The sequence below is a fragment of the Mauremys mutica genome, chromosome 13 (genome assembly GCF_020497125.1).
Source record: "Mauremys mutica isolate MM-2020 ecotype Southern chromosome 13, ASM2049712v1, whole genome shotgun sequence".
NCBI classification, from domain to species: domain Eukaryota; kingdom Metazoa; phylum Chordata; order Testudines; family Geoemydidae; genus Mauremys; species Mauremys mutica.
In genome coordinates this window covers 52007852-52032237 of record NC_059084.1, presented here as the reverse complement: position 1 = coordinate 52032237, position 24386 = coordinate 52007852, and the positions used below count along the sequence as shown (strand labels likewise).

General features: G+C 47.5%; 3 gene segments (V, D, J or C); all 3 read left to right on the top strand.

The window, feature by feature from the left end:
• Positions 1–8042: 8042 nt before the first annotated feature.
• LOC123347689 lies at positions 8043–9659 on the top strand. The segment is given in 3 exon segments: positions 8043–8088; positions 8551–8861; positions 9633–9659. Coding segments are annotated over 3 exon segments (384 nt in total).
• Positions 9660–10183: 524 nt separating this feature from the next.
• On the top strand, positions 10184–10897 carry LOC123347688. The segment is given in 2 exon segments: positions 10184–10267; positions 10545–10897. Coding segments are annotated over 2 exon segments (399 nt in total).
• Positions 10898–21315: 10418 nt separating this feature from the next.
• Positions 21316–22160, top strand: LOC123347687. The segment is given in 2 exon segments: positions 21316–21364; positions 21742–22160. Coding segments are annotated over 2 exon segments (468 nt in total).
• The last annotated feature ends 2226 nt before the right edge of the window (positions 22161–24386 follow it).

The window sequence follows — 24386 nt, the reverse complement described above, 5'->3', positions numbered from 1 at the left end:
GGTGATCTGCCTTACTGCTGGCCCCCATGTCCCTCCCAGGACCCCAGTGCCCCTTTCTCTGGGCTGCTGCCTCTCTTGCAGTGCCCTCCCACCCACTAACCCCACCTCACCGTAGCGTAAGGCTACTGCCAGTCCCCATCTAGCCCCACTCCCTGGGGCAGACGGCAGTGTCAGCCACTCATCACAGGCAAGGGTGGGATGGACCTGCTGCCTCTCTCTCTAGCTGGGCTGCCCCTCTGCAGCCCCGGTACTGGTCTTAGGCCCTCAGCTAGGCCCACAGCCTGGGGCTTTCCTAGGCCAGAGCTCCCCAGCTCCTCTAGCCTTCCCCCAGCCCTGCGCCACTCCCAGGACCCTGCTCAGCTCCCTGCAGCCAGGCCCTTCTCTCTCTACCAGCAGAGAGACTCCTGAGCTTCTGGCTGCCCTGGCCTTCTTGTAAGGCGCCCTTAGTCTGTTTGAGGTGTGGCCCCAGCTGCAGCCACTTCCCCCCATCAGCCAGGGCTTTGGTCCCTTCCCCAGCCCCAGCCCTCTGCAGGGCTTTTCCAGCCCCTTCAGGCTGGAGCGGATGCTCACCCCGCTACATAACCCTTTTGCAATGGTTTAACTAACTCAGTATAAAATCCCACCTCATGTTAAACCTGCACAACTCTATGCAAACACACTCTAGAGAGTCACTGTTCTGAGAGGCTTTTGCAGGCTGGACTATTTATCTGTCCCGCATCACTGTAGAGTCTGAGCGCCGCACAGCCGTGCGTGCATTTAGCCTCTCCACAGCCCTGGGAAGTACGGCAATTCTACTATCCCCGTGTAATAAATGGGGACACTGAGGCACAGATCCCCAGGGTCACAGAGTTGGGGGTTGAACAGGGAACACATTCCCCATCTCCCAAGCCCTTGGGTAGATCCCAAACCAAGACAGGATTCATCTGAATTCAAAGCTCAATCACAGTATCCCCTTACACAGCTTGTTCCTGGGCTATTTCCCTCCTCTCTGCAGCAGAGAGATAGGAAAGGAGCATGTGTGAACCTTTCCAGACCTTTAAATGGACACCAGAGGGAGGCAAAGGACTAGACAAGAGGATGGGGCTGCTCTGTTTCACAGCGATACATTTCACACCTGTTTTTGTTCTGCAGCAGAATTCATGCAGAGGAAACCCCCTCGCATTGGCCACATCCTCTCCTAGCCCCGCAGGCTTCCCACAGCGGACAGCGCGCTCCTGAAGTCAACGGGTTTTTGCCCACTCCACAAGCCCAGAGTTTGATAGTGAATCCCATTCACCCCCTACTTTCCATGTTCTCTGTATTCATTTTACTCCTACACGGACAGTCCTTATTGGCTTGTATTTATAGTTCAGAGGATGCTTGAAACCTAACTGAAGTGCTCTTTGCAAATCCAGTGACAAGCCAGCCTATTAAAAGGCAAGCAAACAGGAATATTCGCTGGGAGAATTGGTACCCAAGTCATTCTCCACAAAGGTGTATCTGAGCTCTTAGAGGCATATATCCCAAATCTGCAATAGGATTCCAATCATTCTCTGGTTTCCCCTTTCAGAAATCTTTTCAGGTCAGCATTTTTCTTCCTTTTTTTAAAGTTTAGTTTATGCAAAACCAGAAATTCTGGCAAAGACTTTCAGATGTTGGTGCTGAGAATTAAGATTTTGACTTAATTTGGAAGCACAATTGCCATTAAAATGATTGAGAGGTGCTTGACCAATTATCACCATATGCAGCTTTGAAAAATCATTCCCTAGGGCTGGTATTTTTCCAAAGGAGCCTAGGGAACTTATGCACCCAAATCCCACTGAAAGTCGGTGAGAGTTAGGTGCCTAAATGCCTTACACTACTTTGAACATCCCAATGCTAAATCTTCATTTAGACGTATAATTGACTCCACCAGCTTCCATGGATTTACACTAGAGCTGTTTTGGGCTCAAGCAATTCTGAAGACATTTGCTTATTTAGATGCCCAATGTGAATTTAGGGCCAGATTTTTAAAGCTATTTAGACACCTAAATGTGCAGATAGACACCTTTGAATAATCACACTAGGCCCCTAACACCTGGCCCTCACTTCTTTCAATGTGAGTTAGACACCTTGGTGGAAACCCCACTAGGTCTCTAACTACATCTTTAGCCCCATAAAGACCTTTAAATATCGGCCCTTAGGGAGGCTAGAGTAAAAAGTTTGAAAGTGATTACATGAGTTAGGTGCACAAGTCCCAATGAACGCCAATGGGATTTAGGCTTCTGAGTCTTTTAAGTGCTGTTAGAAATTAACTTTAGGCCCAATGTTGGGATTTCCAGAGACCCCAAGGGTGTTAGACACCAAAATCCTATTGATTTCAATGGGATATGGACATTCAACTTTTCGGAAGTTTGACACGCCCAGCCCCAAGAAATGAAAATCTTGGATACATTTTTTCAGAATATTAACTACCATAATTCTGTCTTTACAGGGATCAAGGCAGTTGTATAACTAGCAGAGGCGGGAGAGGATGTGAGAAAACTGGGAGACGCTCTCCGCTTCTCCTGCAAAGGCTCTGGGTTCACCTTCAGCAGCTACTGGATGAATTGGGTCCATCAGGCTCCTGTGAAGGGACTGGAGTGGGTGTCCACGGTTACCAGTGATGGCAGCCAAGCCTACTACTCCCCGGCTGTTTTTGGGAGGTTCACGGTCTCCAGGGACAATCCCAGCAGCCTGTTGTTCTTACAGACGGGCAGCCTGAAACCTGAAGCCACTGCCGTGTGTTACTGTTCCCGACACACAGTGAGGAAAACCAGGTTATTGTCCTTGCAAGAGCACATCAAGCATGTGTTAGCAAAGGGAGCGGCGGTGGAGCAGAAATACTGAAGAAGGTGAAAGGTTTTTAGTAGGATTGTGGCAGGAAAAAGAAGTCACTGAGCAGAGAACAAATCCTGTTTACACCAGCAAGGGAAAAATAAGTGTAACTCACTTTTAAACGTCACAGAGGTAGATGCCTTTTTCTAAAAAAATCTCTGACCAGGTGAAGTGCCCACATGATAGCAGCAGAGGGCTGAGAATGAAAAATGTGATGGCTATTCCACATGTGGCAGCAGGGGGGTGGGAATTATCAAGGAAGAATAGATAGAAATATTTGTGGAAAACCTTTGGGGAGCCCACGGGGGACTGGGAGATATAGGAAGGCTGTGAAAGATGCCAGGAGGGCCTAGAATCCTATGTCAAGATTTCACGGTGGTGCCTTGCATCTTCGCTTTCTGGAAGGGAGGAGAAGTCAGCAGCCCTTGACTTAGTCCAGAAATAAAGCCCTGGAAACTTGAGCTTCAATTTCCAGAGGAGCCTAAGGGTGGGAGATGCCTAACTTTGCATACGGAGTGTCTAAATCCCTTCTAGCCCTTTGAAAATTCCACCCTCTGAAGCCAACCTGAACAGTTGAAAACTGAATCCTGAGATTTATAGATTTCAAAGCCAGAAGGGGCCATTAAAATAATCTAGTCTGATCTTCTGCATAGCATAAGAACAGCCATACTGGGTCAGACCAAAGGTCCATCTAGCCCAGTATCCTGTCTAACGACAGTGCCAAGTGCCAGGTGCCCCAGAGGCAATGAACAGAACAGGGAATCACCAAGTGATCCATCCCCTGTCGCCCATTCCCAGCTTCTGGCAAACAGAGGCTAGGGACACCATCCCTGCCCAGCCTGGCTAATAGCCATTGATGGACCTGTCCTCCATTAATCTATCTAGTTCTTTTTTGAACTCTGTTCTGGTCTTGGCCTTCACAACATCCTCTGGCAGAGCTCTACAGGTTGACTGTGTGGTGGTGTGAAGAAATACTGCCTTTGGTTTGTTTTAAACCTGCTGCTTATTAATCTAATTAGGTAACCCCTAGTTCTTGTTTTATGAGAAGGAATAAATAACACTTCCTTATTTACTTTCTCTGCACCAGTCATGATTTTAGAGACCTTTATCAAATCCCCCTGTCAAAGTTAGACTCAGGACTCACAGTTTGTCAGACCACTCTGTTTTATTAGCACAGCGCTCTGCTAATAACACCCAGATAATGTGAGCACCATGCAAGACACAAACTATCTTATTTATACGGATAAAAGTGTGAGAACTTAACAAGATAACAAAGGAAGCAGAATCAGATAAGTTTACCTGGGCTAGGCATGCATATCTTACTTCCTTACTAACTATTACCCATCTTCTGTTAATGTTTCGCCATTAGCACCATTGTTTATGCCTAATGTTTCTTTTCCTGGCACCTGTATTTCAACATTTCTTATTTCTGCTTAAAGGTACATACAACATTTCTTTAATCCATTCTTATTTTTACAATATAATTCATTCTACTTTCACACCCCCTTAGTTGTCCCTTTTCCAAGCTGAAAAGTCAGCACAGGCCAGAGAACCTCACCCAGCGATTCCTATGTCAAACCCATAACTTGTGGTCGAGTTAGAGCATACGATGAACCGAGAAACAGCAGAATTTCATGAGGAGGGGGCTGATGGTTATTTTGTAGTCATCCTAATGCAAATGTGAGTTCCTTTTTCTCTATTAAAGACTGCCTGGACCAGTTTCTTTCTGACGAAGGCTACCCATTGCTATTGCCTTCTCCTCCTGCCAAATATTTTGCTGTTGTTCATATACACCACCATGTGTATCTTCGTTTGTCTCTCCATACTGCTGAGCTGCTGTGCGGGTAGGTAGAGTTGTCTGGCACCCGGAGAAAAGTCTCTTCCTGGCAAATGCTTTGTATGATAAAGGATTTATGAACTACAACACCCGAGTAGTGACAGCACCTTGAGCTCCACTAGGGTCTTCAAGGGTACCTCTGCACAGCCTTTTGGAGTAACCTTCCAGCCTGGATCCACAAACAGCCTTGGGAGGGGCCACAGCAGCTTAGCTCCGGCCCAAGCTGCACCTACAAAGTGCTGTTTATACAGCTATTTTTACAGAGCTAGTGTGAACCCCACTAGTCCTAGTCTGCAGAACCAGGCTGGGAAGCTCACTCCAAAATGCTGTGTAGATTAACCCTTAATGGGTTTTCTTTAAGGAAACTTTTTCTGGCTTTTTTCTAGCCACATATTCACATGAACGAGCTATTCATCCACCCATCCTCCCGCAGTCTCTCTCTGAAATCTTCTAAAATATCTATCTTGCTATCATTACTTCGGCACTATCTGTCTATCTCCAAAACGTGTCTTTATATCTTCAGTTGTCCAGAGCCAAGTGTCCTTGATTCAACCAATTGCTGAAGTTAAAAGGCCAGGAGAGTCCCTGAAGCTGCCTTGCAAGTTCTCTGGCTCCAATTTCACCAAATATTGGATGCAATGGGTCCGGCAAGCTGGTGAGATTGGACTGACCTGGATCGGAGAAGTCAGCACAAATGGGGTATCAACGAACGTGCTGCAGTCTCTTCGGCCACGGTTCAGCATCACAAGGGATAACACCAACAACATGGTTCACCTAGAAATGAGGAACTTGCAGGCGGATGACAGTGCAACGTATTACTGTGCTGCCCACTGTATCGCAGGCTAGTACAAGAACCCAGAGGCTAATGCCACTCAATCTACAGCAGAATCCTCAGCATTAGGAGCTTCTATTACTGAGCTGTAAGCCTGGCCCAAAGGACGTTGAGTCAATGGGAGTCTTTCTATTGACTTCATTGGTCCTTGACTCAGATCCATTATGTTCATAGATTTTTAAGGCCAGAAGGAACCATTAGTTCATCTAGTCTGATCTTCTCCATAACCCAGGCCAGAGAATTTCACCTAGTTACCTCTGGATTGAGCCCAATAATTTATGTTTGACTAAAGTATCTTCCAGAAAGGCATCCTCTCTTGATCGGAAGACCTTGAGAGATGGAGAATCTGCCATTTCCTTGTTGCAAAAGTTAATCATCCTCCCTGTGTCAAACATTTGGATTTCTACTTGGAATGTCTGGCTTTAAATTCCAGTCATTGGTTCTTATGTCTTTATCCAGAATGTTAAAACATGCCTTTATCTCAGTGGTTCTCAAACTGGGGCCACCACTTGTGTAGGGAAAGCCCCTGGCAGGCCGGGCTGGTGTGTTTACCTGCCCCATCTGCAGGTCCAGCCGATCGCAGCTCCCACTGGGCACGGATCGCTGCTCTGGGCCAATGGGGGCTGCTGGAAGCGGCGGCCAGTAAGTCCCTCGGCCCACACTGCTTCCCACAGCCCCCATTGGCCTGGAGCAGTGAACCACAGCCAGTGGGAGCCAGGATCGACCGGACCTGTGGACGAGGCAGGTAAACACACCAGCCCGGGCTGCCAGGGGCTTTCCCTGCACAAGCGACGGCCCCAGTTTGAGAACCACTGCTTTAGTTCCTGATATTTTCTCCCCAGGAAGGTACTTAGCCTGAAACATCAGCAGCCTCTTACCACTCATAAATTTGATCCTGTGAATAGGGTACTGGAATATGAGTTGGCTTGGCAGAGTTCAAGTTTTATTTTGCTATAATTTCAGGTATCAATATTTATTTTAAGGGGTTTTTTTGTTTGTTTTTTTGTTTGTTTTTTTTACCTAAATGTTCACAATTGGCGGATTGGACACATTAAATAATAGTAGCTGTTGAGATTCAAAAAGTTAAAGAGTTAAACGCAAATGGTCAACATCCTGTCAAAATATACAATGTAACGATTCTTAAATCAAACTAAGTTCACAAGCAGCATTTCTCTTACTTTGCCTAGTTGTAAATTTCAGCTATTATCAATGGAAATATTTTTATCTGTGTGTGCACAGTGAATACAACATTTACTGATAAAAGTCTAAAACTTCCAAACGTAACTAGGAGGCAAGAGAATTGGCATCTATTCTTGTCTCTGCCATGCATGGGCTCTGAGATCTTGGGAAACTCGCAGGAAGGGACCTCGTGGGTCATTGAGTCCAGTTCCTTCTCTCCCAGGCAACCCCGTCACATAACCTGGCTCATAAATTCATCAAGCTCCATCTTAAAACAACTTAGTTATTTTGGCCTCACTATCTCTAGTGGGAGGCTGGCCTAGACCCTCACCCCTTTATTTCCTTTCGAAATGTGTCTGTGGTCAGTTTGTCTCCATTTGTTCTTTGTGCCCCTTTGCCCTTATTAGTTCTTCTCTCTCCTTGGTGTTGGCCCCCACCCCTGGATGTATTCGTAAGCCTCTGAACTTCTGTTTTCCCTCCGATCCCTTGTCTGTTTACAGCATAAACTCTTTGGGATGGGGAATATCTATGTACATATCAGTGCCTAGGTACAGGGGGTCCCAGTTTCTATTAGGCCCCTAGGTGCTACCATAATTCAAACTAATTCTGTGGGACAAAGCCACACCTTCTGTCGATGTGAATTCTGCTAACATTTCCTTGATGAAATCTACGATACCGCTTCCTATGGACAGTGTTAGTTAGTCACCAGTTATTCATGCAGTACTTACATGGGGGTCAGCCTCAGATCTTTGAGAGGACGGTATAAGAACCACTCCCTAGGCAGATGTGGTATAATCTGTCACTAAATAGGTCTCATCCTGGTGTCTAATAATTAGAGATTGGCTTAAACTCTGAAGCAAGAGGCTTAACAGCCCATCCACATTTTCTGTTGCCATTATGTATGATAATTCTGGACACCTTTCTGCTTGAAGAGTTCAAGGTTGCAGTTTATGCACTGGTCTGAGAGCCAGGGGAAGCCAGGTTCATTTACAGAACTCTAGTCTGACAGATACCATGTGTGGCCTTAGATGAATCATCTGTGCCTTGGCTTCACCCATCTGCCAAAGGAGGAGAGTAGTTTGTATTTGCAGCACTGCCCCACAGATCTCTTTGTGCAGGACAAAAGTGAAAGGGTCTGTTCCCTGCACAGAAAATTTTGCTATGTCACATCTAATCTAGTGCTTTCCAGAGTGCATCAGACAAACTCCGCCCTGTCATGCTCCGTGACTTTTAAGGTTACAGCACTACCCATATGCAAATGAGGTAGGGCCATTTCCTCTTTAAAACCTCAGTGGGAAATGTCACCAGCAAAAGGAATTTGCTTCCTTTTCCTCCTCAGAGGCTCTTATCCAAGCAAGCATGACCCCCTTGCTAAGCTTCCTCTTCTTAGCAGCTGTGTTAGCAGGTAAGAATGAGCAAAGGCATCTTATGTTGTCTGGAGGATTGGAGCACTCCATTTCCATTCAAATGAGTGGGAACTGGCATTCAAATCCCCTAGGAGACATAAAAATAGCATTAGCAGAAGTCAGAGTAGTGGAATTAGTATTAACGTGGACATTCCAGTTGATATTAGAACAGCAGTATTTCAAAAAGCCAGATGAGACGGGGTCTCTCGTGATAGCCCCTATACAAAGCGAGCTGTAAGCGCTGTCCCCACTAAGTGCCTAGCTTTGGATTTTCAAAGCTGCCTGGGGGGTGGGCCCCACAATTCCTATTTATATGAGTGGGACTTGGACAGCCGTATGCGCTGGCTGGCTTTGAAAATCTCACCTTGCCTAGACAAGGCAGAGTAAGGGCGGGTGTCTGGCATGGTGGGGGAAATGTGGGGCAGCTAAAGGACTCATTAATTCTTGCTCTTTATCAGCAGGTGTCTGGTCCGAAATCCAGTTTGTCCAGTCTGGGGCAGAAATCAAAAAGCCTGGAGAGTCTATGAAACTGACCTGTAAAGCATCCGGCTACACATTTAATGAGTACCGGATGAGCTGGGTCCGACAGGCTCCCGGGAAAGGACTGGAGTGGGTGGCATCCATCAGGACAGATACTTTCGAGACCTTCTATCCCCAAAATCTGAAAGGGCGAGCCACCATCAGCGTGGACGTCCCCCTCAGCACAGCGTATTTGCAAATGAACGGCCTGAAATCTGAAGACACCGCTGTGTATTACTGTGCAAGGGGCACAGTGAGAAGAGACACATCCCTGCCATTCAGAAACCCTGACAGAAAGGGCTCACTGTTGCTGACAGTGGTATCAAAAATGCAGTGCCCCCCAAATGCCCTAATGTCACAGCAAATCTAAAGCCCTGATCCTGGAAACACTTACACACATGCTTACCTTTACTCACATGAGTAGTCACATGGGCTGGGCTTCTCTGTGGGATTTAAGGGAGTTAGATACCCAAATCCTACTGAACCTCACAGGGTGTTATGTGCCTAGTTCCCTTGGGTTCCTTTGCACTTCCTAGCTCCTGAGTTCAATGGAACTATCCACCTGCACAAGGGAAAGTGTTGATGCCTAAGGGCTAAATTCACAAAACCCCCATTCCGCTGCTGCCCAGTCCTGTAGGCACCGAAGCTTACCCAGCGCCTGAATTCTCACTGTGAAGTTCACTCGGCCCCGGTGCGGGCTGGGATTGTGAAAGGAGGCTCAGGGTACTGAGCTCATAAATACCGTTTATTTCAGTGTCTAGCATCCTTAAGCTCCTTGGTGCTCCTAGCTTTGTGATCTCCCCGTCCACCTACACAAAACCGAACGCACAGACGCAGAGCCAAGGAGGTGTTGGGAAGAAGTTTCCCCTCGTGTGCAGCGTATTCTAGAACGGGCTGCAAGAGGGTCTCATGCACGTTCCTCTGAAGCAGCTGGTGCTGGAGAAAATAGGGTTGGACCGTCGGGTTCTCCCATTTCTTGGGACGTTTCTCCTGAATTCTGTAACCCCTTTTGCCCCCCATCTAGTCCATCCTCAGTGCACCTCAGAACTAGTCCATCCTCAGTGCACCTCAGAACTAGTCCATCTGTTCCTTTCAACACAGGGCACGTGTACGTCTTATACGTTCCAGCCAGCAGGGCAAAGATTGACAATAAAGCTCAGATACCGCAAGGAGCTCTAATAGGACATGTTGGAGTTAAGTTAAGGTGGAGTGGAGGTTCTCTGTTCCCTCCACCAAGCACAATGACCTAGGGGAGTTAGGTGCCCAAATCCCATTGTACGGCAATGGGAGTTGAGGGCCTAAAGCTCTTTACTCCCCTAGATCTCAAGAGTTGCTTTCTGTGCCTAAGACGACTGAGCCCCATGCAGAAGAACAGACGAGATGAGGTGGAAGAGCAGTGGGACCACGTAACAGACATAATCGGGCTGACAAGCCGCAAGATGCACCAAGCCAGCCCTTGCTCTTCAGCCTGCGGGACTTTTAAGTCCACTGCACTGTCCACATGCAAATGAAGAAGGGGCATCGCCTGTTTAAAACCTCAGTGACAAAACTCACCTGCAAAGGCCATTTGCTCTCTCTGGCTCCACAGAAGCTGCTGTTTGAGAACGGCAACCATGGCCCCTCTGCTCTGCTTGCTCTTCCTGCTAGCAACTCTCACAGGTGAGCATGTCCGAAAAGATCTATGAATTTCTCCAAGCAGTGTTATGGTAGCCCGCAGCGACCCAGACTGACATCGAAGCCCCGTTCATTGGGCTCTGTGCAGACAGACAGACACTGTTCTTGCCCTAAAAAGATTAAAATCTAAACAGACAAGGCAGATAAAGGGTGGGAGAAAGACAGGGTTCCTGTCAATATTTTCCAGAAGGGTTTTTTGAATTACAAGGGGAAAGGTGGAGAAGGCAAAAGATTCTTAAGCATTTTTCCTGTTTATCCACAGGTGTCCGGTCCCAAATCCAGTTTGTTCAGTCTGGAGCAGAAATTAAAAAGCCTGGAGAATCCGTGAAGCTCACCTGCAAAGCGTCCGGTTACACATTTACTGACTACTCCCTGAGCTGGGTCCGACAGGCTCCGGGGAAAGGCCTGGAGTGGGTAGCAAGGATTAGGACTGACAATTTCAACACTTTCTACCCTGAGGCTCTGAAAGGGCGAACCACCGTCAGCGTGGACACCTCCATCAGCACAACGTATCTCCAGATGAACAGCCTGAAATCTGAAGACAGCGCTGTGTATTACTGTGCAAGAGGCACAGTGAGAAAAAACACATACGTGGCCATTCATAAACCCCCCTGAAAGAGGAAGTCATTGCTGACTGTGGCATCAAACATGCAGAGCCCCTAAAATGTCCTATTGTGTCACAGCAAAACTCAGGCTCCCATCCTGGAAACACTCACACCCATGCTGACCTTTACTCGCGTGTGTAGCCATATTGGCTGGGATTCTCAATGGGGCTGGAAAAGCCTAGTGTAAGAGTCATGGCCTCAGAGGTATGCACAAGAGAGCTCCTGAAATAGCCTATTCCATGGACAATTTTAAAGCAAGTCACGTAGTTCCCTAAAACAGGGAATCTCCTGTTGGAATCGAAGGTTATATTACCTCTGTTATCGGCACTGGTGCGACAGCTGCTGGAATGCTGTGTCCACTTCCAGTGGCTGCAGGTCAAGAAGGATGTTGATAAATTGGAGACAGTTCAGAGCAGCGCCGCCAGAACGATTAAAGCGTTAGACAAACCTGCCTTAGAGTGAGAAACTCCAGGAGCTCAATCTGTTTCATCTCAGCAAAGAGAAGATTAAGGGGTGACTTGATCGCATTCCAAGCACCTAGATGGGGAAGAGAAATTGGATAATGGGCTCTTCAGTGCAGCAGACAAAGGTACAACAGGATCCAACGCTGGAACCTGAAGCTAGGCAATGTCCAGCTGGAAATAAGGTGATGTTTTTAAATTGATATTGAGGTGAATTAACCATTGGAACAACTTATCAAGGGTCATGGTGGATTCTCCATCACTAGCAATTATCGTCTCTATGATTCTATGTCTTTTAGAAAATAAATAAATGAAAAATCCAACAAGGGAGATTTAGGTCAGATATCAGGGGAAAAATTTTTTCTAAGAAGCAGCATATCTAACTATCACAGGTTTCTCAAACAGGGGTCGCCGCTTGTGGAGGGAAAGCCCCTGGCAGGCCGGGCGGTATGTTTATCTGCCCCATCCGCAGGTCCCGCCGATCGCGGCTCCCACTGGCCGCAGTTCGCTGCTCCAGGCCAATGGGGGCTGCTGGAAGCAGTGGCCAGTAAGTCCCTCGCCCCCGGCCACTTCCAGCAGCTCCCATTGGCCCGGAGCAGCGGTCCGGGGCCAGTAGGAGCCGCGATTGGCTGGACCTGCAGACGGGGCAGGTAAACAAACTGGCCTGGCCCGCCAGGGTCTTTCCCTACACAAGCGGCGACTCCTGTTTGGGAAACCCTGAACTATCAGCATTGGAACCGGTTACCTAGGGAGGTTGTGAAATCTCCATCACTGGAGGTTTTTAAGAACAGATGAGGAAAGCTTCAACTAGGGGTGGTCTAGGCATATCTAATCATGCCTCGGTCACTCGGCTATATGACCTCTTGAAGTCCCTCGTCCAGCCCTACCTTTCTAGGATTCTCTGAGTTTCTTGTGCTCTGTGACTGAAGCAGAAGGCAGTCAGAGTATTTCACTTCCTTTAGTGACTTTCTCCAGTGGAGGATCCCATGAAGGTATTTGCATTGGCCTGAACCACTGTGGAATCCCATATCGCTAGCACAGTGATACAGGCCGGTGACTTCAGCTGTCAGGCTACTGATGTGCAAATGCACCAGGTTATTGGAGGCGTCTCTGGAGATGGTGAATTGAGGTAATACGGGGTACCTGCACTATCTATACTGGAGACCCACTGCAGTCCCTTCCCAGGAGCACGACGGATCCAATCCAGCCAGTTGTTACTGATGAAGAAGCCAGAGGCCTTACAGGACAGACGTACAGAGTCTCCAGGCTCTCTCACATCCCCTCCAGACTCTGCCAGCTGGGCCTGTGACTGGGCACCTGGGCGGGGGAACAAAGTGTTGGGAATCGCATCTGGAATTTTCAAAGGGTAAAGTCAATGGAACTAGATACCCCACTCCCTAAGTCCCCTTCGATAAATACCAGTCAACATTCACGTGAGCCCTGCTCCAAACCCCACTCAGACCAATGGAAGTCCTCCCCTTGCCTCTAGTGAACTTTGCACCAGGCCCACAATGCACAATAGTCCCAAATATCCCTATAAAATGCAGGAAACCATAATACCTTTAAAGGCCACTAGACTGAAGAGACAATTCAGCCAAAATATGTTGTTGATGCTGGATGAAGAGCTCATGGTGTCTAGACCCCATTAGCTGCCCAGACCCCTCCTTGTGCCCCAGCCATGCAGGGGCACAGATATTAAAGGACTTTGGCAGGGCATTAAGGATATGAATTTGCAGCTCTTCTTTTCATAAGCCACGTTTTAGCTCTAGCCCTCAAGCTGTTTTGGGTATTTCTATTGTTCCCACACGTTGCCTCTGCTTAGACATGTTAGACGTCCTCAAGTCAGCAGGGCCAGATGAAATACACCATAGAATACTTAGGGAACTGGCCAAAGAGAACTTCACCATTAACCATTATCTCTGAGAACTCGGAGGAGGACAGGAGAGATCCCAGAGGGCTGGAAGAGGGCAAGTGGTACCTCTCAATAAAAAGCAGAATAAGGGAAACGGAGGAATTATAAACCACTAAACTTAACTTCTGTACCCAGAAAGAATGGAGCAAATAATCAATTTGCAAGTATCTAGAAGATAAGGTGACAAGTAACAGTTAAAATGGATTTGTCAAGAAAAAAATTGTGTCAAACCCACCTCAGATTTGTGGATGGGTGGGGGAGAGGTGGGATCAGTAGATGTGATATATCTCAGTTTCAGTAAGAAATGTGATACTGTCCCAGGTGCCTTCTCATAAACCAACTAGGGAAATGTAGTCTGGGTGAGCCTACCATAAGGTAGGTGCACAGCTAGTTAGAAAATGTACTCAGATGGTAGTTCTCAGTGATTCGCAGTCAAGCTAGAAGGGCACATCGAGTGGGGTCCCACAGGGATCTGTCCTGGGTCTGGTTCTATTCAATAGCTCCATAAATGACTTGGATAATGGCAGAGAGAGTACATTATAAAGTTTGCAGATGACACCAATCTGGGAGGGGTTGCAAGCACTGTACAGAACAGGATTAGAATTCAGAGTGATCTTGACAAACCAGAGACATGGTCTGAAATACATAGGCTGCATCCACACTCACTGCCTGTGTAGCTAAACCCAGCAGCGAAAGGCTCTGGCAGGGGGAGGAGCAGTAAATTCCTTCCCAACCCCAAATATCGGTCAGTTGGACCCTGAGCATGTGGGCAAGACCCACCAGCCAGAGCCCTGGGAAAGAATTCCCGGTAGTAACTCAGAGCCCTGCCCGTGTAGTGTCCCATCACTGCCCATTGGGGATATTTGCTACCAGCAGTTGTAGATGTGCCTACAATGGCATGTGGCCATTTCATCATACCCCCCCCCATAAGCTTATCAAGCTCAGTCTTAAAACCAGTTGGGTTTTTTGCCCTCCCACTTTTTTAGTATTAATTCTGGCTGAGATTTTCAAAGTCCCTCAAGGCATTTCGCTGCCTGGTTTATATTAGGAAGAAAGGCAGTTTGGGAAATCTTAACCTGGAAACCTAACTCCTATAGTTACCTCGTCTTCCCTCTCTCCGTCCTACCCCTTTGTTCGCTGCCTGGCTTTAAAGGCTTTTTGAACTGCCTCATGCAAATTAAGTAGGGCAACTTCGCCTTTCAAAAGCCAGAGAACGTCTCCTTCTCTGGCACACCCCAAGTACCCTCCTTCGGGCTGCATATCTTTGTGTGTTCCAGTAGATTTCTGATTCACAAATACATACCATGTGTTTGATTTTTCTTTCCCTGCTGGCAGCTCTCTCAGGTAAGAACCTCAGGGGCACCTGGGATGAAAGAAGGAAACAAATACAGCCAAAGGGAACATTCAGTTCAATCTTTGATTCTCCAGAGCACTGAAGAACGTGCTTAGATGCTTTGCTGAATCCTAGTCTCAATCTTTAATATTTGTCTATTTGCAGGTGTCTGGTCACAAATCCAGTTAATCCAGTCTGGAGCAGAAGTTAAAAAGCCAGGAGACTCTGCAAAACTCTCCTGCAAAGTGTCTGGCTACACATACACTAGCCACGGTATGCACTGGGCAAGGAAGGCTCCAGGAGAAGGACTGGAATGGGTCTCTTCAATTACTGACGGGGCTGGTGACACCACATACTACACAGACTCGGTTAAAGGACGATTCACCATCTCCAGAAACAACACCCAGAACCTGCTGTTCTTGCAAATGACTGGGCTGAAGCCTGAGGACACAGCTATGTACTACTGTGCCAGATGGGGTGGACACAGTGACGGAGAACGTACCCTTGTTCATTCAAAAACTCCTTAGTGGGAGATTCCAGTTCATCTCCAGGCCACCAGATGGCAGCAGGGGTCTACATTACCTGGCATCCCCTAAAGACATCACCACAGCTGAGGGTGACATCTGTCCTACATGCAAAGACATCTGCAGTGGATAAAACATCGTTTGCTGGGCTAATGCGAGAATGCTTTTCTCTCCTGCTGAACATTTCAAACTTACCCTTTATTGAAATTTTCAGGAGAAAAATTCAACTCTCCATCAATGAAAAGGTTTATTTATTTTTGAGGAAAGCGGACCCTTTCTGCAAACATCTTTGTCTAGTCAAAACCCCAATTCCCTTAAAGTTTTGATGGAAAGATTTTGGCCTTTTTCCAAGCCTTGTGCTCAGGGGCGATCATCACCCTGTGGGGCCTTTTGTGTCCTTTGTGACATCAAAATGCTACATGCAAATCTCCAGTCCTGGTTCCCTGTTCATATACAGAGCTCTGCTCCCCTCTTCCTTCAGTGAGGACGTTCGTCCGGTGACACTCGTGCCTGGACTCTCGCCCAGCTATGAAGTTGCTACTCATCTCTCTTCTTGCTTTGGTTTCCCCTACAAGTAAGGCTATGGGGAGTGCTGCAATAGTTTGTTCATTTAGTTAAAGGACTATACGGTGTTGAATTCATTTATCTCTTTTTCACCAGGTGTCTCTTCTCAAGTGACACTCGTTCAATCTGGCCAGGGATTGCTGAAACCGTCAGAGACTCTCAAACTGACCTGTGCTGTGTCTGGGGTCTCCATCACTGATGGGTGCTGCTGGTGGCACTGGGTGAGGCAGCGTCCAGGCAGAGCATGGGAATGGCTGGGGCTTATCAAGAATGACGGAAGTGTAGTATACTCCCAGTCCTTCCCAAGCCGGCTCACTGTCTCCAGAGACACAGCCAAGAACTCCTACTATCTACAGCTCGGCTCCATGACTAATGAAGACACTGCCATGTATTACTGTACAAGACACACACTGAATAGAAACCAGCGAGGGCTGGGACAAAAACAGGAACCTCCTCTGAGCAACCCACCCTGCAGAGCACATGCTGCCAAACGCATCGCCAAAGGAGCTGTTCAGACACCTCCATCCCACTCACACCGACGGAAGCAGAGACACTTTGACCCTTGCAGAATTGAGCCTTTTAACGTACCTGTGGGACAAACCATTGCAGACACTTAGCTCCTACCTGCCCCAATGCTGCGCCCCTGCAGCCTGTGCCGGTGGGCAGAGAAAGCCCGATCCACAGCCAGTGTGAATCAGCTCAGCTTTCCTGGAGCCAACGTGCCAAGTGCTCTAAGGATGTAAATAGGTGTAATTTCATTGACGTGAATGGGCCAGATCCCATTCAGCATAACTCAGCCCAGCTCAGCTAACGCCAGCGGGCTGGCCATGCGGCCAGTGTCATCAGCCAGAGCTCCTCTGGAGTCCAGGGGGCAGCGGGTAAATCCGCAGAACTGGATTTGTGCCGGTTTTCACCAATTAAGGCACTTTTCCCAGCCTGATCTTGTGTTTCAAAATATTTTGACTGTGGGGTGAAATTCATAAATTCATAGACTCTAGGACTGGAAGGGACCTCAAGAGGTCATCGAGTCCAGTCCCCTGCCCTCATGGCAGGACCAAATACTGTCTAGACCATCCGCGATAGACATTTATCTAACCTACACTTAAATATCTCCAGAGATGGAGATTCCACAACCTCCCTTAAAAAGAAAAAGAAAAGAAAATCAAGACTGAGACATTTCTATCCTACAGCCTGGCTAAGTCGTGCTCTGACCAATTTCCTGGTTCCACATTGAGACGCTGACACAGGAAGGGAAAGAGGAAGATTGCACAAGAGTTACAAGCAGTTTGTGCAGCTGCATATTTCTGTCTGGATTTGTATCCCTGTGCAGAGGTGGGCTCAGTGGAGACACCAAAGCCAATACCCAGAGGGACATCCTGGAGCTGTGCTGACTAAAGCTTTAGAAAAGCTCTGGCTATCAGTGCTCTAGGTGCAAAAGAAAAACAACTGGTCATTTCCCAGGCTCATGTGCTTGTGTGTCAGATGCGAACACCACGGTACTAGGGAAGTCTGAATTCTAAATTCTCTCCCTATTGAATGAGTATTAAATCCTCGGAGGAGCACCAGCCCCCACCCACCTCCACCTTCACACACAGAAACCCAAATGATAGAAATGAAACTAACTGGAATTATTACATAAAGCTGTTGGCTCTCCTTGAAACGCCTCTGTGTGCACTAGTGGTTAGGCAGCTGGATTGGGAGCCAGGAGACGGATTTTCCCCAGCCTCTGTCACTCACCTGTTGTTGGGCAAAGCCCTGCCATGATCTGTGCCTCTATTTCTCCCTTCCCCCCTTTCCTTAGTTACAGTGGGATTTTCAAAGCCCGGTAAAAAATTGGGATTCTCAATTCTTATTCATTTGGGCCTCCAAATCCCTTAGGAGGCTTTGGAAAAAATCTCAGCCTGGTAAGAGCTTTGTGCAAAGGACGGTCTCACAGGGGCGAGGCCTGACACTCAGCTGGGTCCTCTTGGTGTTATTGTAACACAAACAATATTAGCCTGAAACCTTTTCTATCAGTGACATGACAAGTGGAAATCCACCATTCTGAGCTCAACCTTAAGTTCACTTTTTCTATCTAGATTATATAGAGCCCATCAACCCAATATCGCAGCACCTCAAATATTATTTTTTCTTTCTATCCCTGAACCCCTGTGACGCGATATCTCCTTGTTACAGGTGGAAACCTGCAGCATTAGCGCCCAGATTTTTCAAGGCATCTCCGTACTTGATCATGAGATTCAGGCTCCTAAATCAATTAGGCATTGCACCGCTGAACGCAGCAGTGCCGCCACACCTTGAAAAATCGTAGCCTAGATACTTTGAACACTCTGGTCTGTTGCTGCCTGAAGAATCACATAGGCACCTTGTGGGATTTTCAGAATAAGCTGGGTGCCTAACTCCCATAGATTTCAATAGAAATTAGGTGCCTTGGTGCTCTTAAAAATCCGACTAACTACCTTTCTGCTTCTTCATTTGCCTCCATATTTTTAATAGCCGGGTCCAGGCCTCAATAAATCAAGGCTGGGAGTGGTAGATGACCTGAGACTTAGGTGTCCAAATTGCACTAAACCAACAACAGAAAATGAAATCAGTGTCCCTAACTCCTTTAGGTTCCTTTCTTAGAGTCAGAGATTTCAGGGCATAGTCTGAGCTCCTGCATAATACAGACCAGAGGATTTTTACCAGTTTGAGACTCTCAGCCTGTCTGGTTCTACGCTAACAATTGACTTCCCATTGCAAATTATACCTGTGACATACATTTTCACCCACATCACTGCACTGATATTAACCCGTTGAGGTTGATGTGCATTCCTTTAGGCCAGGTCTTCTATTTCAAACCTTCAGTTTGTAAAGGTGTGAATTAAACAAACAATTATTTTCCTGCAAGTGTATGTGTGAATCAGCCCTCAGCCCAGTGCTTGAACCACAGCCCAACCAGTTGCTCTTTATACACCACAAACAAGCCATGCAAATTCAGGAGGAAGCCGCCTGTTAAAAGCCAAGGCCCCTAGAGACACTTTCCAAACTGCAACGTTTTCTGCAGCCCCTGAGTCTAGTTCTCTTCATTCACCATCATGCTCTCCCCATGGAGATCTCTTCTCTTGCTCTCTGCTCTCTCAGGTGTGTTCCTGTTCCCTGGAGTTATATCAATAAACAGTTACATTCTATATTGTACTATGCACTGGGCACATTCCTGGCATGTTTTGTGTTCACAGGTGTCCGGTGTGATGTGGAGCTGGTGGAGTCCGGTGGTGGATTCAGAAAACCAGGAGTCCCTAAAACTTTCTTGCAAAGCCTCTGGGTTCACTTTCAGCAACTCCTGGATGGACTGGGTGCGTCAGGCTCCCGGGAAAGGGCTGCAGTGGGTAGCCAGCATCAGGCAGGATGGGGGAGATAGCTACAGACTGGGTCAAGGCCGATTCACCATCTCCAGAGACAACCCCAACAACCTGCTGTATCTGCAACTGACCGGCCTGAAGCCCGAGGACACCGCCCGCTATCACTGTGCAAGAGACACACAGTAAGAAGAAATCCACTCACAGCCATGCAAAAACCCCTGGGGGCAGGACAGAGAAAGCCTGTCACTTGCTCACAATTAAGAATGAGATTTTTCCAAGTTGCCTAAAGAAGTTATCGGGGGTTCTCAAACTTCATTGCATCGCAACCCCCTTTTGACAACAAAAATTACAACACTTCCCCGGGGCGGGGAGGGAGGGGGGGTAAAGCCTGAGCTAACCGGAGCCCGGCTGCTCCAGGCAGGGGAGCCAAAGTTGAAGCCCAAGGTTTTCAGCCCAAGACAGGGGGCCTGTAATCTGAGCCCTGCTGCTCAGGGATGAAGCCGAAGCCTGAGACACCCCCACTCCTCCTCCACACACGGGAGCAGGGCTCGGCCCACAGCTTCAGCCCCGGGATTTGTCCCCGGGACCCAGCAAGTCTAATGTCGGCCCTGGCAACCCCATTACAATGAGGTCACAACCCACTTTGGGGTTCCGAACCACAGTTTGTGAACCGCTCACTTATCTGGAAATTCCAGTTACTTTGGTGGCTTTGAAATTCTTAGCCTAAGTGGCCAACTACAAGCCAAGTTGGCATTCTTGGTAATGCTTAACATTCCTTTGTTTTTCTGTTAATTGTTAGGACGCCCACAGACATTCCTACATACTTCATATATTGAAGAGAACTCCCTGGATTCATACAAGCGAGGGCCAGGTCAGGACATTACAAGAATCTAGTGTTACCTCCTGTTTGTGTATATAACACGAACATTATAGATAACATCTATCACCTGTTCACTGAATGTTCACATCAAACCTTCTCATTGCTACACTAAGGAGGATGGGTGTGAAGCCAAACTTCCAGAGAGAAATTTCCAACCCTGATATTCTATGATTCTATGATTTCTTATGAAGAGGACAGATGGATTTTTTGCAGTACAGTGAAAAATCCGTGGAAAAAGTTCTAAAATCAAATCAGCCTTTAAAGAAACTTCCTTACCTCATGGTTTACAGGAGACAAAAATGACTAAGTTATATAAATCTAAAGGAAGACCAGGGGGAAATGGTTTATATGTTTACATAAGAACATAAGAACATAAGAACATAAGAAAGGCCGTACCGGGTCAGACCAAAGGTCCATCTAGCCCAGTATCTGTCTACCAACAGTGGCCAATGCCAGGTGCCCCTGAGGGAGTGAACCTAACAGGCAATGATCAAGTGATCTCTCTCCTGCCATCCATCTCCATCCTCTGACGAACAGAGGCTAGGGACACCATTCTTACCCATCCTGGCTAGTAGCCATTTATGGACTTAGCCACCATGAATTTATCCAGTCCCCTTTTAAACATTGTTATAGTCCTAGCCTTCACAACCTCCTCAGGTAAGGAGTTCCACAAGTTGACTGTGCGCTGCGTGAAGAAGAACTTCCTTTTATTTGTTTTAAACCTGCTGCCTATTAATTTCATTTGGTGACCCCTAGTTCTTGTATTATTATGAAAGGGACGGGCCCACATGGTGGCAGCAAAGTGTCATGTTTGATTATGAAACGTTTCTTCCCAAAGACTGAACCTGGGAACAATCCCAAGGAATTACTGACCACAGCACCGAAGGCTGGAATGTTCAAAGTGAAGGATTGCTCACAAAATCCCTTTCCAATCAGTGGGAGCTGAGTACCCAGCGCTCCTCGGAGGTTTTCGAAATCACAGCTCACATCCGTACTTCACCAGTGAAGGGTGCTAGTGTTTACACATTCATTGATTCTGGGTTATTTCGGTTTCATATCCACCAGGTGTTACACTTTGGTAACCCACAATTAGGCGCCTTAACATTCAAGTTTACCAGTATCTGTAAGCTCACACTGAAGTCCCCCTTACGTCAAAGTGATTTTAGTGTTTTCCTGCTTTGGGGCCCAAATTATATTAACATGCTCTAGCGTCCTCCATGACTGGGTCCCTCTAAACTCCGAGGTCATTTATTTGTAACGGCGGGTGAAGCTGGGATTTAGTCAAATGATTTAGCAACACCCACATGCAAATGAAGTAGGAAAACTGAGTGATAAAGGAGAGCAGGCAACCCTCACCGAAGAGCTGCCAGCAAACGAAGGGTTACTGCTTTGCAGCCCCCCAGGTTGTTGTGGAGAATGAAAATGATCTGTCTGGGGTTCTTCGTCTTTTTGGCAGCTTTCTCAGGTGAGTGGATGAACCCACAGGTGTTTGGTTAGGACAGCTGGGCTAGGGCAGGGAAGATGGTTTTAAGGCAAAGACGTAGCAGTGGGATTCAGGGATTCTGGATTCCAAATCCTAACTCTGAACAAATCACAGTGTGGTATCTAGTGGATTTGGATACCCAATTTTCATTAATCTTTAATGAGAAGTAGGTGTCAAAATCTCAACCATGGGGATAACTGTACTTCCCTACTTCACAGGAGGGTGGTGTGGATGAATTCATTATTACACACAAGCAGATCAGAAACTGTTGTGAGGAGGACAACAGAGGACTTTGATAAACCTGGGATGAGGAAGAAAACAATAGAATTAACTGGGTTTTTATCATTGTTTATTTATAGGCGTCAGCTCCCAGATCCAGCTGACCCAGTCTGGGGCAGAAATCAAGAAGCCTGGAGAGTCTGTGAGGGTGACATGTAAAACCTCCGGCTACACCTTTACCAGCTATTACATGCACTGGGTGCGGCAGGCTCCCGGGAAAGCACTGGAGTGGATCGGATATATCGCCCCCAGTAGTGGTGGCACTGGCTATGCCCAGGCCTTCCAGGGGCGATTCACCATCACCAGGGACACCTCCATAAGCACGGCCTATCTGCAGCTGGGCAGCCTGAGAACCGAGGACACAGCCACGTATTACTGTGCTAGGGACACAGTGACACAAACCACAGCTACAGCCATTCAAAAACCCTCAGTGAGAGAACCCAGGTCTCCTGCTAACACTGGAGCCTTTAGTCACCCCAGAGAGCGTTTGCCCATGTAAACAGACAGGGGGTAATTTCCCCCAAACTCTTAGGTTCCTAACTCACTTAAACAAAGTTTGCAGATGGTACTAAACTGCTCAAGCTAGTTAAGACCGAAGCAGATTGTGAAGAACTTCAAAAAGATCTCACAAAACTAAGTGATTGGGCAACAAAATGGCAAATGAAATTTAATGTGGATAAATGTAAAGTAATGCACATTGGAAAAAATAACCCCAACTATACATACAACATGATGGGGGCTAATTTAGCTACAACGAGTCAGGAAAAAGATCTTGGCGTCATCGTGGATAGTTCTCTGAAGACGTCCACGCAGTGTGCAGAGGCGGTCAAAAAAGCAAACAGGATGTTAGGAATCATTAAAAAGGGGATAGAAAATAAGACTGAGAATATATTATTGCCCTTATATAAATCCATGGTACGCCCACATCTCGAATACTGCATACAGATGTGGTCTCCTCATCTCAAAAAAGATATACTGGCATTAAAAAAGGTTCAGAGAAGGGCAACTAAAATGATTAGGGGTTTGGAGAGGGTCCCATATGAGGAGAGATTAAAGAGGCTAGGACTTTTCAGCGTGGAAAAGAGGAGACTAAGGCGGGATATGATAGAGATATATAAAATCATGAGTGATGTGGAGAAAGTAGATAAGGAAAAGTTATTTACTTATTCCCATAATACAAGAATTAGGGGTCACCAAATGAAATCAATGGGCAGCAGGTTCAAAGCAAATACAAGGAAGTTCTTCACACAGCACACAGTCAACCTGTTGAACTCCTTGCCTGAAGAGGTTGTGAAGGTTGGACTATAACAGGGTTTAAAAGAGAACTGGATAAATTCATGGTGGCTAAGTCCATTAATGGCTATTAGCCAGGATGGGTAAGGAATGGTGTCCCTAGCCTCTGTTTGTCAGAGGGTGGAGATGGATGGCAGGAAAGAGATCACTTGACCATTACCTGTTAGGTTCACTCCCTTTGGAGCACCTGGCATTGGCCACTGTCGGCAGACAGGACACTGGGCTGGATGGACCTTTGGTCTGACCCAGTCTGGCCGTTCTTATGTAAACCTCATTGTAAGTAGATTTTTCTTCTGTCTCCTAAGTCACGTCTCAAAATATGAATTAGGCTCCTGTGACACCGTCACCTGTCACAGCAGCAAAACAGTCCTGGGTGAATGGCCTAAGCCCCAGGCTATGGGGTATTCTGGAGAGGGGTCTTTCAATCTCTCCTGTTCATGCTGTTCCACCATGACTAAATTAATACTCATTTTGTCTGAAAGAGAATGGGATGTGCTGGGGGTGTCTGTACCCCAAATGTCACCCTCCCCTTGACAGTGGAAGATATGGTCTCAAATCCCAGTCCCAAATCTGGCCAGGGTAGGGGGGGGAGGGGAGAAGAGAACTGGATGTGCCATGTCCCAGGCAAGTGCTCTAACCACTAGGCTAAAAGCTAAGGGAAGCACCAACAAATCCTTCTCTGGCACAAGGGGGCTTGAGCGTGTTTTTGTACGTAAACAGCTGGGGCCACCTGACTCCAGGAGGGGCCTGTGAATTCCAACTGGATTTGTGCACCTAACTCCCTTGAACAGGTGGGATTTAGGACCCAACCCCTTAACAGCATTTCCTAGGCAGTAGGTCAGGCAGATCCCCACTCATTGTGCTGGCTTCTGCAGATCCCCCTATCAAGCCCCTAACTCTCCTCTAGACATGCATGTTACCTCTAGGGCAGACCCCCCTGCCCGGATGGGGAGTTCTCCTCTCACACCCCTCTGCTGGCTCCTTCTCAGCCACAGGGGCCACTCCCAGCCAGTGTCTTCTCCAGGGTCTCCCACTGGGCCCCCTGGGTCTGAGGCCATCACACAACATTTCATCCCCCTTCCAGAGAGCAACTCTGAACCAAGGGTCCTTTCCCTCTCCTGGGCTTCACTTCCGTCCCTCCCCTTGGTGAGGGTACTGGGCCCCTGGGCTCCTCCCACTGGGAATTCAAAGTTCCACTTAAACCAGCCTTCCACCCTTCATGGGCTTCTAGCCAGGGCCGGCTCTGGCTTTTTTGCCGCCCCAAGCAAAAAACAAAAAGATTGTGCGGGGGCCGGAGCGGCGAAGGGGTGGGAGGGAACAAACCTGCCAGCCAGCCGAAACAGCAAAGGGTGGGGGCGGGAAACCTGCCGGTCGGAGTGACAAGGTGGGGGGCGGGAAACAAACCTGACGGTCGGAACAGCAAAGTTGGGGG